The sequence below is a fragment of the Mustelus asterias genome, chromosome 17, assembly GCF_964213995.1.
Source record: "Mustelus asterias chromosome 17, sMusAst1.hap1.1, whole genome shotgun sequence".
Lineage (NCBI taxonomy): Eukaryota > Metazoa > Chordata > Chondrichthyes > Carcharhiniformes > Triakidae > Mustelus > Mustelus asterias.
The window spans coordinates 41,661,287-41,678,644 of record NC_135817.1 but is presented as its reverse complement, the minus strand read 5'-3'; the positions used below and the strand labels follow the sequence as shown (position 1 = coordinate 41,678,644).

The following is a 17,358-nucleotide window of genomic DNA, read 5'->3' as shown; positions in this document are numbered from 1 at the left end:
AATATTAGGCAATGGGAGGAGACAAAACAGGAACAATGGTTGTCTGCAAATTTCCCAATTGTGCCCCTTACATTCACGTCCAAATTGTCAACTCATAATACAAATTGTAAGGGTCCTAACACTGAACCCTGTGGAACGCCGCTTGAAACAACTTCCCATTCGCAAGGGCATCCATTGACCATTACCCTTTTGTTTCCAGTTACTTTGCCAGCTTTTTATTCAGTTTGCCACATTATCCTTTATTCCATGGGCTTTTACTCTTTTGACCAATCTGCCATGGGGACCTTGTCAAACATCTGGCTAAAATCCATGTACAGAACATCCATTGTGCTAATTTCATCCTTCCCTCCTGTCACTTCCTCAAAAAATTCAATCAAACTTGTGAGGCAATACCTTCCTTTACCAAATCCATGCTCACCATTCCTGACTAGTACATGCTTTTCTACATGACAGTTAATCTCATCTCTCAGAATTGATTCCAATAATTCCAAATAGTCTTACCTATGTAAGACTATTTGGCCTAAAATTGTTTGGCATTTCCTTAGATCCCTTCTAAAACAATGGAACTATATTTGCATTTCTCCAGTCCTCCAGTATCTCCCCTGTATCTAGTGAGGATTGGAAAATCATTCTCAGAACATCTGCTATCTCCACCCTGACCTCCTTCAGCAGCCTTGGAAACAATCCATTTGGCACTGGCGACTTATTAACTTTCAAGGATTCCAACTCTTCGAGTACTTCCTCTCTCTTTATGATTATCCTGTCCAATATCTCATAGTGTTCCTCCTGGTCTACTACATCTGCATCATCCCTTCCCTTTGTAATATAACTCAGGAGTCAATTGTAAAGGAATAGTGCTTTTATTGCACAAAATGAAATAAAACAAAAAACACAAGCCTGTGGTGAACACAACTGGTCCCAACTGGGACAAAAAGGGATAAGGACCCACTCAGGGGCCTGCTTTAAAAAGGGCTCAGTTTATGAGCTCCATCTGGTTGGTTAATTACAAATCTCCAGGAAGCTCATTTTCAACAAGTCCTATAGGGAGGTCTCCCCATGTAAGTCATTGGGGTTTTCACACTTCGTAACAGAGACAAAATATTCATATAAAACCCTTCTCACAGCCTCTGCATTTACACAAAAGTCCCTTTCTTCATCTATGATAGGATGCATTTCTTCCATTAACTAACCTTTTACCATTAATATACCGGTAAAATATTTTTGGATTTTCTTTAATTTTACTTGCTAATCTTTTTTCATGCCCTCTCTTTGATTTCCTTATTTTCTTTTTTATTTTGTCCCTGCACTTCCTATATTAGTCTAGGCTATCTGGAGTGCTTAGCTAGTTGTGACTATCATTCACTTTCTTTTTCTGTTTGATCTTCCCCTGTATTCCTCTAGACAACTGATGGTGCAGTTTCCTGAAACTAATTCAGTTAATGTCTGCTTCTTGACCCAATGTATAAAGGAAGCCATAACACACAGAACACATCTTAATTCATAAATGATCCAGAAGATGTACAAGAAATGTTGTCAGTGGGAAAACCAACCACTGAAGGATAAACAATTAACATGATCTGGCAGTCAGAAATATCTAAGACCAGAAACAAGGCATATACTTTTAAAAAGGATTAAATGCAATAAAATAAGGGAACAACAAATACATTCCAGAAAGTTGTCAAGAACACTTCAGTCATGGTTAATGGATTGCCTCTCAAGATGAAGTGCTGTGAATGCAGCAAGAATACATTCTTAAAACCAACAAGTTCCGATTAAACAAACGTTTCCCAAAATGAATCGACAAAGCAATGCCTGTTGAAGCAGGAAACCTGCAGCGAGATAGGAGAAAGGGCCCATTGGGGATGAATACAAGAAATTGCAGAAACAGATTTGATCTGAGAGGCATGACTTGGGCAAAAATACAGCAGAAGCAACTAAGGATACCAGCAAAAATTTGTGCATTACCTTAAGGTGATGAGAGGGTAGTGACAGAAGAGGTGAAAACCAAAGGAAATGAGGCTTGATTTTGTGGATGAGCATTAATACCAAATATTCTGGATGAATACTTTCACCAAATTTTCACAAGGAAAGGATGAGCAGCATACACAGTCCAAACAAAGTTTTTCCAATAAAAATATGGGTAATAATGACTGTGATATATCAGGACCTCAGTCCTGATATATTCTGCTGTTTCTAATTTACAAATAACTTCAGAAACTCAATGTGAAATGGAGCAAACTTGGAAAGAATACCTCATTAGAAGGGGCAGTACTTACTCAGAAATTATGGACAAATTAGACAAGATATGTAAGTCAGAAGAACAATGGTAAATTTAATTCAGTACAGGCAAGGATCTAAAGTACCACACACAGGGAAGAAAAACAGATAACACGCTTACTCCATCAATGGTGTTGAGATAGCAAAAATTGAAGCAAAAAAAATCTTGGAACAGTTAACCTTCAATAATCAACATCTGTAGAGCAGCAATCAGCAATGTCAAGTAGATGTTGGATTACACAACTAAAAAAATTGTACAGCATAAATTTGAGGTAATGAACAAATTTCAAAATTATCTAGTCAGGCCAAATCCTAAATTTTCTGACCATTTCTGACCATCAAGAAATGAGAGAGACATTCAAGCACAGGAGGCAGTACAGAGAAACGCCATGAGGGCAAGTCCCAAATGTCAGGGGTATAAGTTACGAGAAAGAAATTGAAGAAATTTGAGTGATGAATTTTCATTTTTATGGCTGGGCCATACCAAATAGACTGTCATTTTTCATTTTCATTGATTTCAGGCCTGCATTTTCAACTTGACTGACAGTATGGCAAAATAGGGTAAATACATTTTGTTTGCATTCCCCATGATTTGAACATTTTTTTTGCTGGGAATAAATAGTGAGCATCGAGGCAGACATCCAGTTTTCAAATAAACTCTACTCACCTCAAGTGTTTAATTCCAATTCAAAATAATTACCAATTCATAAAATTACCTCAAGAATACGCAGCAGCAAATGTGCCAAGTTAAGCAGCAAACGTGTAAAGCTAATGTCACTTGCATTATACACTACAATATCTTCTGTAAATAAAATGTTTATAGAGTCATAGGGGTTTACAGCATGGAAACAGGCCCTTCGGCCCAACTTGTTCATGCATCTTCTTTTTACCACAAACCTAGTCTCAATTGCCCGCATTTGGCCCACATCCCTCTATGCTAATCTTACCCATGTACCTGTCTAAATGCTTTTTAAAGGACAAAATTGTACCCACCTCTACTACTACCTCTGGCAGCTTGTTCCAGACACTCACCAGCCTCTGTGAAAAAATTGTTCCACTGGACCCTCTTGTATCTCTCCCTTCGCACCTTAAATCTATGCCCTCTAGATTTAGACTCCCCTACCTTCGGGAAAGGATGTTGATTATCTAACTGATCTGTGCCCCTCATTATTTTGTAGACCTCGATTTGATCACCCCTAAGCCAGAGGAAAAAGTCCCGTTCTATCCAGCCTTTCCTTATAACTCAAACCATCAAGTCCCAGTAGCATCCTAGTAAATCCTTTCCGTACTCTTCCTAGTTTAATAATATCCTTTCTATAACAGGATGACCAGAAATGTACACAGTATTCCAAGTGTGGCCTTACCAATGTCTTGTACAACTTCAACAAGATGTCCCAACTCCTGTATTCAATGTTCTGACCAATGAAACCAAGCATATCGAATGCCTTCTGCACCACCGTGTCCACCTGTGACTTCACTTTCAAGGAGCTATGAATCTGTACCCCTAGATCTCTTTGTTCTATAACTCTCCCCAAATGCCCTATCATTAACTGAGTAAGTCCTGCCCTGGTTCGATCTACCAAAATGCATCACCTTGCAATTATCTAAATTAAACTCCATCTGCCATTTATCAGCCCTTTGGCCCAATTGATCAAAATCCCATTGCAATCATAGATAACCTTCTTCATTATCCACCAATCTTGCGGTTATCTGCAAACTTACTAACCATCCCAAATTCTCATCCAAATCATTAATCATATCATAGAAAATTTCACAATTATTCATTGCAAGCATTGATTTACTCAACTGCCTGTATTCCATCAATAGTGTGTTGAAACACATCTGCAAACTTTCATATATTTCAGTCTGTCCCGGTTGCTTTGCTGGTTAGAGGCCCCCGAGTAGCAAACATTTTGCAGAGATCATCACAGCATTTCACTACGTGACATGATGAATAGGAAGTGCTGCATGTACTTACAGACCATATAGATAATATTTTACCACAACCAAATTGTCAGTTTATACTTGCAAAATTCCCAAGAAAAGACAAAGAGGGCAACAAAAATTCCCTTAGATACAGCAAATATATGTATGTATTTCACTGTATAACAGTTAACATTATGCACAGTTCAATCATATGTGTCTCCCTCCACACCTTTACAATAATTCATTTACTTAAGACAATAGGTACCTTAAACATACAAACCAAAATATCTTAATTTTTGTTTCATTAATTTACTTCAGCTGTAATTGCAGTTGTAACATCCACATTTGGCTTGGTGATCCTGTGCTAAGATGGGTAAATCAGTCAGTTTCCAATACTGATTACTTAACTGGCTCTTCCCACAATTCAATGGAAGATAGTATTGAGTTCAATTGTGCCCCACCCGCCTAGTGGAACAAACTCTCAACTGCGACAAAGTCAAGCTGAAATATAATGGTCATTTTTATCAAGAAATAAAAGGGCAAGGGATGTCAGGAATCCAAGCAGCCATTTCAGAAAGAGTCAGCACTTCCAAGAGACAAGGTAGAAAAATTGAGAAGTGGCGGAAGAGGTAGGGGAATGGGATGAGGGAGAAGGATCTGCTTCCATGTTTCATCTTTCCACTTTGGGCAACATTTTGATATTCACATTTTAATCCAAAAATAGTTAAATTTGCCACATCCTTCCAAGAATGGATGTTGTTGGGAGTGTCAACAGTTCCAAAAAAATACAATTTCCAAATTGAAAGAGGAAAGACTTGTCATGGCATTTATCAACACAGACAGTGCCCCCCCCCCCGCCCCGCCCCCCCCCCCGCCCGCCCCCCCCCCCCCCCCCCCCCCCACCCCCCCTTATCCCTCTGGAGTACAATTTTGCGATAAATGTTTGTAATCAAAATCTTTTATCTGGCTTCTTGATCAAAGTGAATGAAGATTTTGTTGATTAAGACTAAATCTGGCCACTAAATCCATATTACTGTCCAATAAAGCAGAAGAGTGCATTTAGTAGTTCGAAGCTTTTTATTGGCCATGCTCTCTTGTCTCTGCCAAACACCAACATTACAGTTAGTCAAGGGATGAATTGGCTTGAACAAGGCTTGCTAATTTATGGAAAAGAAAATCACAAGTACGACAGCACAACTCACATTAGTGTCCCCAATCTGTTTTGATCTTACATCTGGAAGCTTCTGACAAGTTAAAGTTTGCTGAGTCACTGAGTTGCCACTGTCTGTTATGCACAACTAATCAGATTAGACCAATGTTTCTCTTTTGAAGGTATCAGAGTGATAACAGTCCTCATATAGTCGCAGCCAGATTAAAATCTAGACTATTTATCTATTGCTTTTCTTTTTCGTATTTTAGTCAGATGAGGCCCACCCCATTTTCTTTGTGCTTATGTATGTCTCCTGCCCAATTTCTGTAGCAAGGCAGGTACCTGGGGAGATCATTGGTTTTCAGATAAATTTTCACACTTTGCCTTTTTATAGGCAGCAAGCTACTCCCGAGCTGAACTAGCAGGCAGCAAGGAACCTACAAGCTAACAGCTGCAGTCACCTCTTCTCCACTGGTGGCCCACCTGGAGAGGTACATCCAAATAATCTACAAATCTTCCCTCTCCCCCAGACAAAGCACATCTAAGATGCTGCCTTTGTCAGTGCAATTAAGATTCAATATTGGGGCATGCAACAATTAATATCCTATCCTATGTGCATGTGCCAGTGTAACATTCCCAACACAATTTTTGAATGGATTCTGAAGAAAATTGAACAGAAGGCATGATTCTTTGCAGCATGGAGCTATATTATTTCAACCACGAATCACCTCGATCTGAGCTTATCAATGAATACAGTAAGAGTTTTAACAACACCAGGTTAAAGTCCAACAGGTTTATTTGGTAGCAAATACCATTAGCTTTTGGAGCGCTGCTCCTTCGTCAGATGGAGTGGAAATCTGCTCTCAAACAGGGCACAGAGACACAAAATCAAGTTACAGAATACTGATTAGAATGTGAATCGCATTCTAATCAGTATTCTGTAACTTGATTTTGTATCTCTGTGCCCTGTTTGAGAGCAGATTTCCACTCCATCTGACGAAGGAGCAGCGCTCCGAAAGCTAATGGTATTTGCTACCAAATAAACCTGTTGGACTTTAACCTGGTGTTGTTAAAACTCTTACTGTGTTCACCCCAGTCCAACGCCGGCATCTCCACATCATGCTTATCAATGAATGGCAGCATTAACTCCATAACCTGCAAACTCTCTTGAATGGATGCATGATTACACAAGATAATCTTAAATAGTATACTGCAATTCCTCAATTATCCTTGAAGGCTGTGGTACATGTTGGAGTACATTTGTGCAGATAAGGAGGCTTTCCAGTCACTCCCAAAGTAAGTGCTTGTTTTTAATGGGTGAAGTGGGGGTAATATACTCAAGACTTGACATTTTGTTTGATCTTTACAATAGGAGTCAATGATAATGAACAGGACCAAAACACCCAGGTAATATCCTGCTTGGCTCAAGAATAAATCCCAAGAATAGCAAGACCACTATCACTCTGGATGTAATCAGCTGATTTACCACTGCCAAAATTGAACTTAGGGTCCCAATGATGATGTGACTTAGTACCAAAAGTTTATCGTTTTACACTTTCATTTTGATCTGACCAATAATTCACATAAAAGATGTAAAGATTAATATTTTAAAAACCATCATAGCCTGAATTTTTAAGATGGTGGGGATGTGTTTTCCACCATTTGGAAAGTTGACGGGGATGCCAACTCCAGCCGCACTGTCGCCAATTTATGCTTGAATAAGTCTTGATTCACAGTAGGCGGGACTCCTGGCCCTCACTTAGGAGGAAGAGTTAACAGCCATTCAGAATAACCAGTAATGTTCCAGTTCCTGCAGCAACAGTGCTGTAGTGGCACAAAGAGGAACTGCACAGGGCTGTCTGAGACCAGTTCCTGGGAACCTGAAACCCAGGTGAGGGTCAGGGGTCCTAAGTTGGGGAGGGTAGGGAAGACCTGGGGGAGGGGGATCAGAGTCACAGGGGATAGACTGAAGTGGGAGGAGAGGGAGATCCCGAGGAAAACAGACATTATGGGGGGGAGCTCTTAATGGGTGCACCTCCATACCATCCCTGCAGCCAACTTCCTACCCAAGATCCAATCCTTTTTATTTTTAGGTTTCCCTCATGGAGCTTCAATCTGCTCACCAGCCTAAATATTGCAGCTGGGTGATAAACAGTCCTTAAGTGGCCACTTAAGGGCCACAAGTGGGGCAAGGACAGGCTTCCAATCTGAGGCCTTGCTCTGAGCCCCCACACCCAACTGCCCCCTTCCCCCCCCAATCCCCCCACCTCACCGTAAAATCATTGTGAGGTTGGGGCAGGCCGGATATGGGACAGGCCGGATTCCAGAGGGGATTCCCCCCCGGCCATGCTGCCGCCCACAGTGGAGAATTCTGGTGCATAGCCCTGTAAAAACTCCTCTGGACTAAAACAACATTTCTGTTTTGTCAGCCAGCCCACTCCTCTTGACCAACTCCCCACCCGGCTTCACCCAACCATTTGAGCAAACAACACCCTTTTCAACATCGGAGGTGATTTTGAGTCCGCACTCTCTGTCTGCGGGAATGGCAGCATGTGCTCAAAATCGGGGGGGCGCGATTCACATCAGCGAGTTTCTGAGTTCCAACCTTAGCGACCCTCACTGATGGAGTCGCGTGAAACACACTGCGGGACTAGAGAAGCTCATTTTAATGTACTAGCATGTCATTAGTGAGCGTTCTCTCAGGGAATTCCCCCCCACCAGATTTTCAGCGGGTGCCGATGTGCCATCACACCGGCACCACTTACAACAGATTCACCTGGACTTGACCTCTCATGGAGGCCTCCCCGGGGTGCAAAGGTGAGTTTAACCCCGGAGAAGAGGGACATGGCCGGAAATGTCCCGACAATGCCCCCTGGCAATCCCAATCTTGCAGTGGCAACCTGTGCCAAGGGATGGGCCCCAATGGGAGTCTGATGGGGATTGGGGGGGTGAGAATTCATTCTGAAGTGGAGGTGGCCGGGAGCAGACCGAAGAGATGGGGATGCCAGCAATGGCTGCTGGGGAGGAGGCGGGGGATGGAGATAGATGCCAGCTCAGCCTGGTGGGGGGGAAGAAGGTGGGAAGGTGCCGATGATCAGGGAAGGGGGGGGGGGGGGTAAGAAGGGGCTGATGATTGGTGGAGGGGAACAGAGGGGCTGATGCTTGTGGCGAGGGTAGAGAAGTGGTCAATGATCAGAGTGGGCGGAGGGGAAGAGATTGATGATTGGGGGCTGGTGGTTAGAGTAGTGCTGACTCCGATCGGGGGTGGGGAGGATGTCCCCTCAGACCTCCGTGGTGGCCTGGAGGTGGTGGTAGGGCCAGGTTGTCTCAGTTCTGATAGGTGTGCTCTCTAAAAATTGTGCTCAGATCTCTGAGCAGCAAGGTTTTGTCAGCATGTTTAGGCCCTGCTCCCCTGTATGACGGTGTGAATCATACCACCTTGATTTTTTTTGGCAGTGTCATAAGATCTGGAGAGAAAACTGGCTGGTTTCTTTGGAGAGAAACATGCTGGTATGCTCACTGGAAACAACACTGCCATTTTTTGGTAAGATTCCCCCCACAGTTTTTGAAATATTACAGGGATACTGAATGAATCAAAGTATAAACTCTAAAAACAAATATATGATACATGTCCAGTACACAACTAAACCACACAGGCTAAGCAAATATTAGGTTTAAACCATGGTCTGTTTGGTATTATAACTTTAACTGGGTGGAGGAGGTTCAATTACAATTAAAATTAAACTAAGTGTCCTTGATTTAGAGAAGGAGAAAAAAAAATCTCAGAGGTGCCATACTTGATGAGCAACTATTGATCCTTCCAGCATCCATGGATAGGTGTGGTTGTAATACCCCACACAGCTGAATAGCTGGCACTCAACGTAGGCATATACATAAAGAATGGATCCTTGCACAAGGTAATGGAGGGTGACCACCAGTCATGAAACCTACAATCTTGTATGAATCAGAAGAAAAGGAGAAAATGGAGCAGCATCTATGTGTCTGAAGCCTCAAGTGGCACATCCGCTTACCACAAAGAGGAGGTCAGATGGACTTGCCAGCTAGTGCCACACCTATTAACTCTCTAGATTCAGGTTGGAAACTCCCAAGTTTTAAATCTGTTCACCTGCCAGCTCATGTACAACTATCCTCCAGTGCAACAAATATAGGTTTGAACAACTGAGATGAAGAATTCAGCAAATGAGAATAGGAAGGTAAAAATAATCTGAGTCAAAAGAGAAAACATGCACAACAGAAAGGGGAAGAAAAGGGAATGAAAGGGTTAATATCCTAATAAAAACTTTGTATAGACTCTCTCCTCCCCCTCAACACCTGCTCAGTGGCAAGACAGTGCCATGATAGTACATTCAATCCTCCCCCACAGTATCCTGTTTTGGATATGTTTTAACCTTAACAATGGATTTTGTTCAATCTTTAATAGTGGATTGTATTGAGGAGAATTACACAATAAGTGGACATTCAGTGCACAAGACTATACAGGACCTATATGTACACAAAAGTATGATTACTATACAGAAACATTTTTGAGCCACATCCCCACAAGGAGAAGGGAAATCCAAGCAAAAATGATTCATTTCTTCACTAAATTCAAACAAATATCATTGTGATCTGTTTCTATTCCTCTCTGTCTCTGCCAGAAGCGCAGTCTGTTTCACACATGCAATATGTGTTGACATTGTACTAGTCTCAGTGTATAAGTTATCATTTTAAATGAGATGTGCTGCAAGAATGGCTGTATTTTTGAATCTGTTATTTCAGCAGTGAAATGCATCAAAGCTCGCTGCTGCCAAGAGGTGCAAGTGTGCAGGAATTACTCTTTATTTTTAAAAAAAGCACTTGGATAAGAAAGTGTTACTTTGATCCCATTGTTCATGCTTTTTGATCATCCTAGCACTTACGTGGAAGAGGATTTTCACAAAAGATTTCTGAAAAGGACATACGAACGAAAACAATCTCTCAATGTTTCCTCCAAAGCATTCACAGCTTTGCGCTATGTATTCTGTGCTTCCAGGCTCTCAATAAGCAGTTATTATGTAACCCTTTGAATGCCTGAGTATGCCTCAAACTCACACCACATGGATCCTCTTTTTACATCTTTACATATTAAAGAGTAGTGTTCCGACTGCCACACCAACATTTTAAAACAGGGCTGCAAGCAAGCTGCAGAACAGGAAAAAAACATGACCTGCTTAAGAGTGGAGATGATTGGAACCCTATCAGATCATAAGCCTGTGATTATTATTTTAAACACAACCAAATAAATAAATTCCCTCAGAACATTTGAAAAAGCAACAGGATATTAATGAGCCACTGTTTATACTTTGTTCCACACAATTAACTTGCGTTTCCTACCTGAGGATAGCCGTGTCTCCCTGCCTGATAGTGATGTTGTCCGTCCCCCTGGAGAAGTCCACGCTTCTAACCGGCAGTCCTGTTGGAAGAAGGCAGAGAAATCTCAGAAGGATTACGGGGAGTGGGCGCTGATAAAAAGGACCCCGAGATACCATTGTCAGTACAGGATGAGCAGGCCGGACTAAAAGAAAAAGCTCTCCCAAACACTGTGGCAACACTAAAGCTGTCTTCACTAATCGCAAGCTTTGCAATTCCAAGCCCCAGCTGAGTTCCCACTAATCTGACAGCAGAGGCATCACTTGTAAGAGATATGTGAAGCGATGCTCTGAGCGTGAATTGACTGCTTTCCCTCCTCACGCTTCTTTACTTCACCTCCCCCCTCCACCATCCGCACCCCCCCCTCCTCCACCACCACCACAGCCACCCCTTTGGCAGCAAGCTTGATGAAGGTCTGATACCACTCCATCACCATGGCAACAGCTCCATCTGAGGCAACTCAACCCAGAGAACAGAATTGTGCTTTGAGGCAGAAACTTACCAAGCTGTTAAAGTGAGGAATAAAGTTAAATCCCTTTTTTTGGCAAAAGTAATATTTTTTGTGAATTGAGCTTGCAAAACACCGAATGTTCAGCAGTGAATGACTGATGCAGACAAAATCCAGCAGTCATTATCTGTTGCACTTCGTTCTTGCTAAAAGAAGCCTGACTAAAGCAGCTGATAATATTGCTCTATGGATTGAACGCACTCATTTTGCACTGGGTAACAGAAAATCAATTAAAGCACTTAATAAAAGGTAAGCAGAAGTTCCCCATTTTAAAACAGTGCAGGTACACTCAAACACTGCACCCATTAGTAAACGGTTGCATTTGAGTTCTTCGAGCATGCGGACTCTGTTACAGAAACATCCTGTGACTCTGCAGGAGTTTGAGCCTGTGTTCAATCAATAGGATCACTGGATTCTATTAACTTATCTACTGAAATGTTAACAGTTACATCAGGGGATAGAAACTGGTTCTGTCCTATTTCTGGGACCCAAGTAACAATGTGCACAGTGCTGTGGACAGAAGGACCAAGGTTGGCCCAAAATCTCATTTTAATAATTTAAGCAAGCTGACAGTGCCCATCATGCCCCAGAGACAACTTTCCCATTTCAAGTAGCAGAAGTTAGGGCAGTGATCATTAGTGACAGACAGCATGGTTTTGTAAGGGGGCGGTCGTGCCTTACGAATTTGGTGGAGTTTTTTGAGGAAGTGACAAAAACGGTTGACGAAGGAAGGGCCGTGGATGTCGTCTATATGGATTTCAGTAAGGCATTTGACAAAGTCCCTCATGGCAGGTTGGTTAAGAAGGTTAAGGCTCATGGGATACAAGGAGAGGTGGCTAGATGGGTAGAGAACTGGCTTGGCCACAGGAGACAGAGGGTAGCAGTCGAAGGGTCTTTTTCCGGCTGGAGGTCTGTGACCAGTGGTGTTCCGCAGGACTCTGTACTGGGACCTCTGCTATTTGTGATATATATAAATGATTTGGAAGAAGGTGTAACTGGTGTAATCAGCAAGTTTGCGGATGACACGAAGATGGCTGGACTTGCGGATAGCGATGAACATTGTCGGACAATACAGCAGGATATAGATAGGCTGGAAAATTGGGCGGAGAAATGGCAGATGGAATTTAGTCCAGATAAATATGAAGTGATGCATTTTGGAAGAACTAATGTAAGGGGGAGTTATACAATAAATGGCAGAGCCATCAAGAATATAGAAACACAGAGGGACCTAGGTGTGCAAGTCCACAAATCCTTGAAGGTGGCAGCACAGGTGGAGAAGGTGGTGAAGAAGGCATATGGTATGCTTGCCTTTATAGGACGGGGTATGGAGTACAAAAGCTGGAGTCTGATGTTGCAGCTGTATAGAACGCTGGTTACGCCACATTTGGAGAAATGCGTCCAGTTCTGGTCACCGCACTACCAGAAGGACGTGGAGGCTTTGGAGGGAGTGCAGAGAACGTTTACCAGGATGTTGCCTTGTATGGAGGGTCTTAGCTATGAGGAGAGATTGGGTAAACTGGGATTGTTCTCCCTGGAAAGACGGAGAATGAGGGGAGACCTAATAGAGGTGTACAAAATTATGAAGGCTATAGATAGGGTGAACAGTGGGAAGCTTTTTCCCTGGTCGGAGGTGACGATCACGAGAGGTCACGGGCTCAAGGTCAGAGGGGCGAGGTATAACTCAGATATCAGAGGGACGTTTTTTACACAGAGAGTGGTGGGGGCCTGGAATGCGCTGCCAAGTAGGGTGGTGGAGGCAGACACGCTGGCATAGTTTAAGACTTACCTGGATAGTCACATGAGCAGTCTGGGAATGGAGGGATACAAATGAATGGTCTAGTTGGACCAATGAGCGGCACAGGCTTGGAGGGCCGAAGGGCCTGTTTCCTGTGCTGTTCTTTGTTGAGCTAGCTTTTGCCAGCAGAGGGGAGAGTGGGTACCAGGGCATGGGAGAGGGGGTGGGCCTAGTAGGTGATGGAAGGGGGAAAGGAAATCAGAAATTAGTTGCAGCTCTCAAGAGAGCTGTAGAGCTGGGAATGGTAGTAACAAAGGCCACTGGTTTGTCTACACCACATTTGAAAACATGAGTGGCGCATGTCCAAGGCATGTTCCACTCAAGACAGCCCAATTTCATTGGGGGTACCTAAAACAGACATCAGGGCCAGAATCTTACCTCTGTTCATGCCGACAGGATTTTCCCATCCTGCTGTTGGTGAACAGAGATTTGGCTGGCCGCCAAATTCTCCATCCTCGCTGCAGTGGGAGCGGGGCATGAATGGGCAGTAAGATCAGATAAGATTAATATAAACAAGAAACCTCATGGCTGCTTTAAAATGGATATTTCTGCCAGATGGCTTAACTTGAAAATAAATACATCTCAATAAAGCATAGTGAGCATCATTTGCCAAGTTCTAACATGACAGCAGCACTATTGCTTATTTACATTATTTAAATGATTGTCAGGACATGGCAGGGAGATCGTGGGAAAGGTAAAACTATGAATGCAAAATCAGACACATTTAATTTGGAGCATAAAGCCCAACAAGACTGGCCCTGTTCCAGTTTCCAAGCCAAATGAATGGTATGTCAACTGCAAGTCTCAGGTATATTGAAAACAGTAAGCAAATAAGAAGTCATCTTTGGGTCAGTGGTGAGATCCGTGCTTGTGGCAGGAAAATATGAGTTCAAATCTCACTTCAGTGAGCTGAGCCCATAATCTAAGCTGACACATCAGTGCAATAATGAGTACATGCTGGTTTTGGTGCCATCTTTCAAATGAGGTACTCAGCTTAGACTCAATCTATCCTCTCAGTTGAATTCAAATGCTCCCTTTCGCATTATTTGAAGCAGGGGAGGGGAGTGAACTTCAACCATCAATCAAAGAGATTTTGTGGCAATTCATCTCATCACTGTTTGTGGGATTCTGCAGTGCACAAATTGGCTACCACTTTTCCCATCATTATAACTCTAATTACACTTCAGAAATGCTTTATTGGCTGTAAATCAGTTTGGGGCATCCTAAAGGTGCTTTATCAATGCAAATTCTTTCTTGCAATCAAGCTCATAACTTATAGACAATTTAAAAACTGAATTAAAAAGCATGATTTTAAATTTGCCTATCTCAGTTTTATTAGCCTGGAACATTTGTCGAGAAATTGTGTTTGTTTTGCAATCGGGCTAATCCATTGGTCACAAATTAATTTTTTCACTCTCCTTTTTATTAAAAAAATTAATTTAATTTCTTTCTTATTTTGGTCACTTCAAGATAGAAAGTGAAGCTGCCACGGGCCCTCACTGCATCACTATCAATGGACAGAAGGAGGTGTTAAAAATAACCTGACCTATTCTCTGAATGAAATTCCTGATCTCCTCTGCATGGTTGGGAGTCAATGGATTCAAGCAAAATCTGCCCATCTGTAACATACTGCTACTGGAACTCCAATCAGCTGGCTTTCACATCATTACTTCACATCCTTTTTAACCCAAAAGCTTGCACAATATTTACAAATGGGCGGGTTATTTTCTTCACCTGTTCCTTCTTACTTCTCTTTCTGCCTATTGGAGAAAAATCTTCTTTCGACTCCATTGAGGCAATCTTACCATCGCGTCCACTGGCCAATCGTGAGAGTGCTGAGAAGTCAGCTTCACGCTCAATTTCTCACCTCTTACAATTTACCAGCACCAGATATCTGGCAAGGTCAGCCATTTCTGGCGCAAGGCTGAATACATTATTTAGTTTTATTGTAATGTGCATTTAATTGTGATTAGCAAGCCTGGGACTCAATCGTCTGGGTTCACTTGCCTGTGTGGCCTCGCCGGGGGAGGTTCTCTCTGGCGAGGATCACATATGGTCTCCCATCAATTGGGACCATGACTTCACTGGTAGAACTGGAGGCCAGGAAGTCGGAGGCAAGGGGGGGGGGGTGGCCCTTGGGCAGTGCCAGCTTGGCACCCTGGCACTGCCCACTGAGCAGTGCTCGGGGCCGGGCCTGAGGGGGGCAGGGCCAGACCAGGAGCAAGCCAATCGGGGTGGGGGGGGGGGGAGGGGAGAAGAAGGGGATTGCTATGCACTCTGCAGTTGCGATCGGGGAAGAGGGGCGCCGCAGTCACTTTGCATTGGTGTTATTGGGAGGGTGGCTGGTCTGGCCAGGGTGGGGGCGGGGTTTCTCTCGATCGGCCATGGGACCCTGCGGTAGCACGCGGGGGTTGGTTTTAGGCCATGGAGACCTGCCAGCTATATGCAGCAGAGGCAATGTGACAGGTCTCTGTTGCTCTCAGCCAACTTTCTGGCAATTTATGGCCTGCCCCCTCCCTCTACTAGTGAGAAACGGATTTCAGGATTTTTTTCATGCACCGAGTGCTTAAGATTCAACAGGTAGACTTGCCTAAAAAAATGGATCTGAAACTCTCCTGTCTTCATGCTCGTTCCAGATTTAGAATTTTTTTCATAAGACCGTCCCCCCCAATGCCTTTTCTGAACAGTAAAGTTAAGATTGAGAAGTCTCTGTGCTGTGTTGTACCTTGGAGAAAAGCAGAGATGACACCAGATCTTATTTGTATAGCAGGAGTTTTATTTACAATATTTTAAGATGTCTGCTGTCACAAGCTTATAGCTTCTTGCTTCAGTTTGGTATCTATTTCTCGAACCATACCCAGGTTTGATAAATAGCATGTCGTGAAAAGTTAACAAAGACAAACAATCAAACAATGAACAACTGAGCACAACTTTATTTCCCCCCCGTGTAAAAGTAAAAGACTATGGCAGGATTTTACAGCCTCACTTGACCCGAGACTGGAAAATCCCGCCCGAGGTCAGCGGACATTTCCATTGTCTGCCCCTTGCCTGCTCCAATTCTGTGGCAGGCAGGGAAGTCATGATGTGGAGATGCCGGCGTTGGACTGGGGTAAGCACAGTAAGAAGTCTCACAACACCAGGTTAAAGTCCAACAGGTTTATTTGGTAGCAAATACCATAAGCTTTTGGAGCAATGCTCCTTCGTCACATGGAGTGGTCTCTGTTCTCAAACAGGGCACAGACACAGAAATCAAATTACAGAATACTGATTAGAATGCAAATCGCTGGACTTGCACAATTTCACAAGCTGTACTGTCTGGAGACAATACACATCTCTTTAACCTGTGTTGAATGCTCCCTCCACCCACATTGTCTGTGCATTTAAGACCTGACTGGCTGTAGAGATTTGCATTCTAATCAGTATTCTGTAATTTGATTTCTGTGTCTGTGCCCTGTTTGAGAACAGAGACCACTCCATCTGACGAAGGAGCATTGCTCCGAAAGCTTATGGTATTTGCTACCAAATAAACCTGTTGGACTTTAACCTGGTGTTGTGAGACTTCTTACAGGCAGGGAAGGACAGTAGAATTCCGGCTCTTAAACTAAACCAACCAAAATAAATATATACGTCAAGTTTTTTTGGCACGGTGTCCATTTTCTTCAAGAACAGTAAGTTGCAGCGTTAATGTAAGCCCACTTGTGACACTAATAAATAAAAATAAAAGTTTCAGCTTGAAGGTTGTCGAGGCACTGAGTGAACCGGAGGTTGTGGCTCTGCGTGTTCAGCTTCTCAAGACAGATGATCAACATCACAGTTGCTCATTATAAAAACAAATGTATCCTTATAATTGTTGTCCTCAAAATAACTTGGTCTGCTTGCTACCAATCATCTCATATTCAACTTGGTATTGTCATCCAACAGGTAAGCATTGGTACCAAGCAACTACTTGGTCCTGATACAGATGATGTGAGTTTGTGTTCGCAATTTGGCCATTTGATGCAAAGCCAATCTCCAATTGCAGATTGTAGCTCTCTTGTGATTGTTCGTAGTGGTTGGCACTGCTGCCTCACAGTGCCAGAGACCCGGGTTAAAGGTGCTATATTAATCAGGTTAGTGCTGAATATCAGCAGATGATTCCACACTGCCCTAAACTCAGCAATGCAGGATAATCAAGGCCCAAAGCAATCTTGTTCCTGGTAAACTTTAACTGCTACTATTGGCCACAGTTACAGAATCATAAAACATTTATAATACTCAGGTAATCACTCAGCCCATCTTGTCTGCGCCAGCGCT

At 43.0% G+C, this 17,358-nt stretch overlaps 1 protein-coding gene across 1 annotated transcript in view; it reads right to left on the bottom strand.

Annotated features, from left to right (window-relative positions):
* The window catches only part of lsamp (limbic system associated membrane protein), an 811,339-nt gene extending 800,458 nt beyond the window's left edge, over positions 1-10,881 (bottom strand). The window contains exon 1 of the mRNA XM_078231994.1: positions 10,727-10,881. Within this exon, the coding sequence (XP_078088120.1) occupies positions 10,727-10,881 (155 nt within the window). The remainder of the gene's footprint in view (positions 1-10,726) is intronic.
* Positions 10,882-17,358: the final 6,477 nt, after the last annotated feature.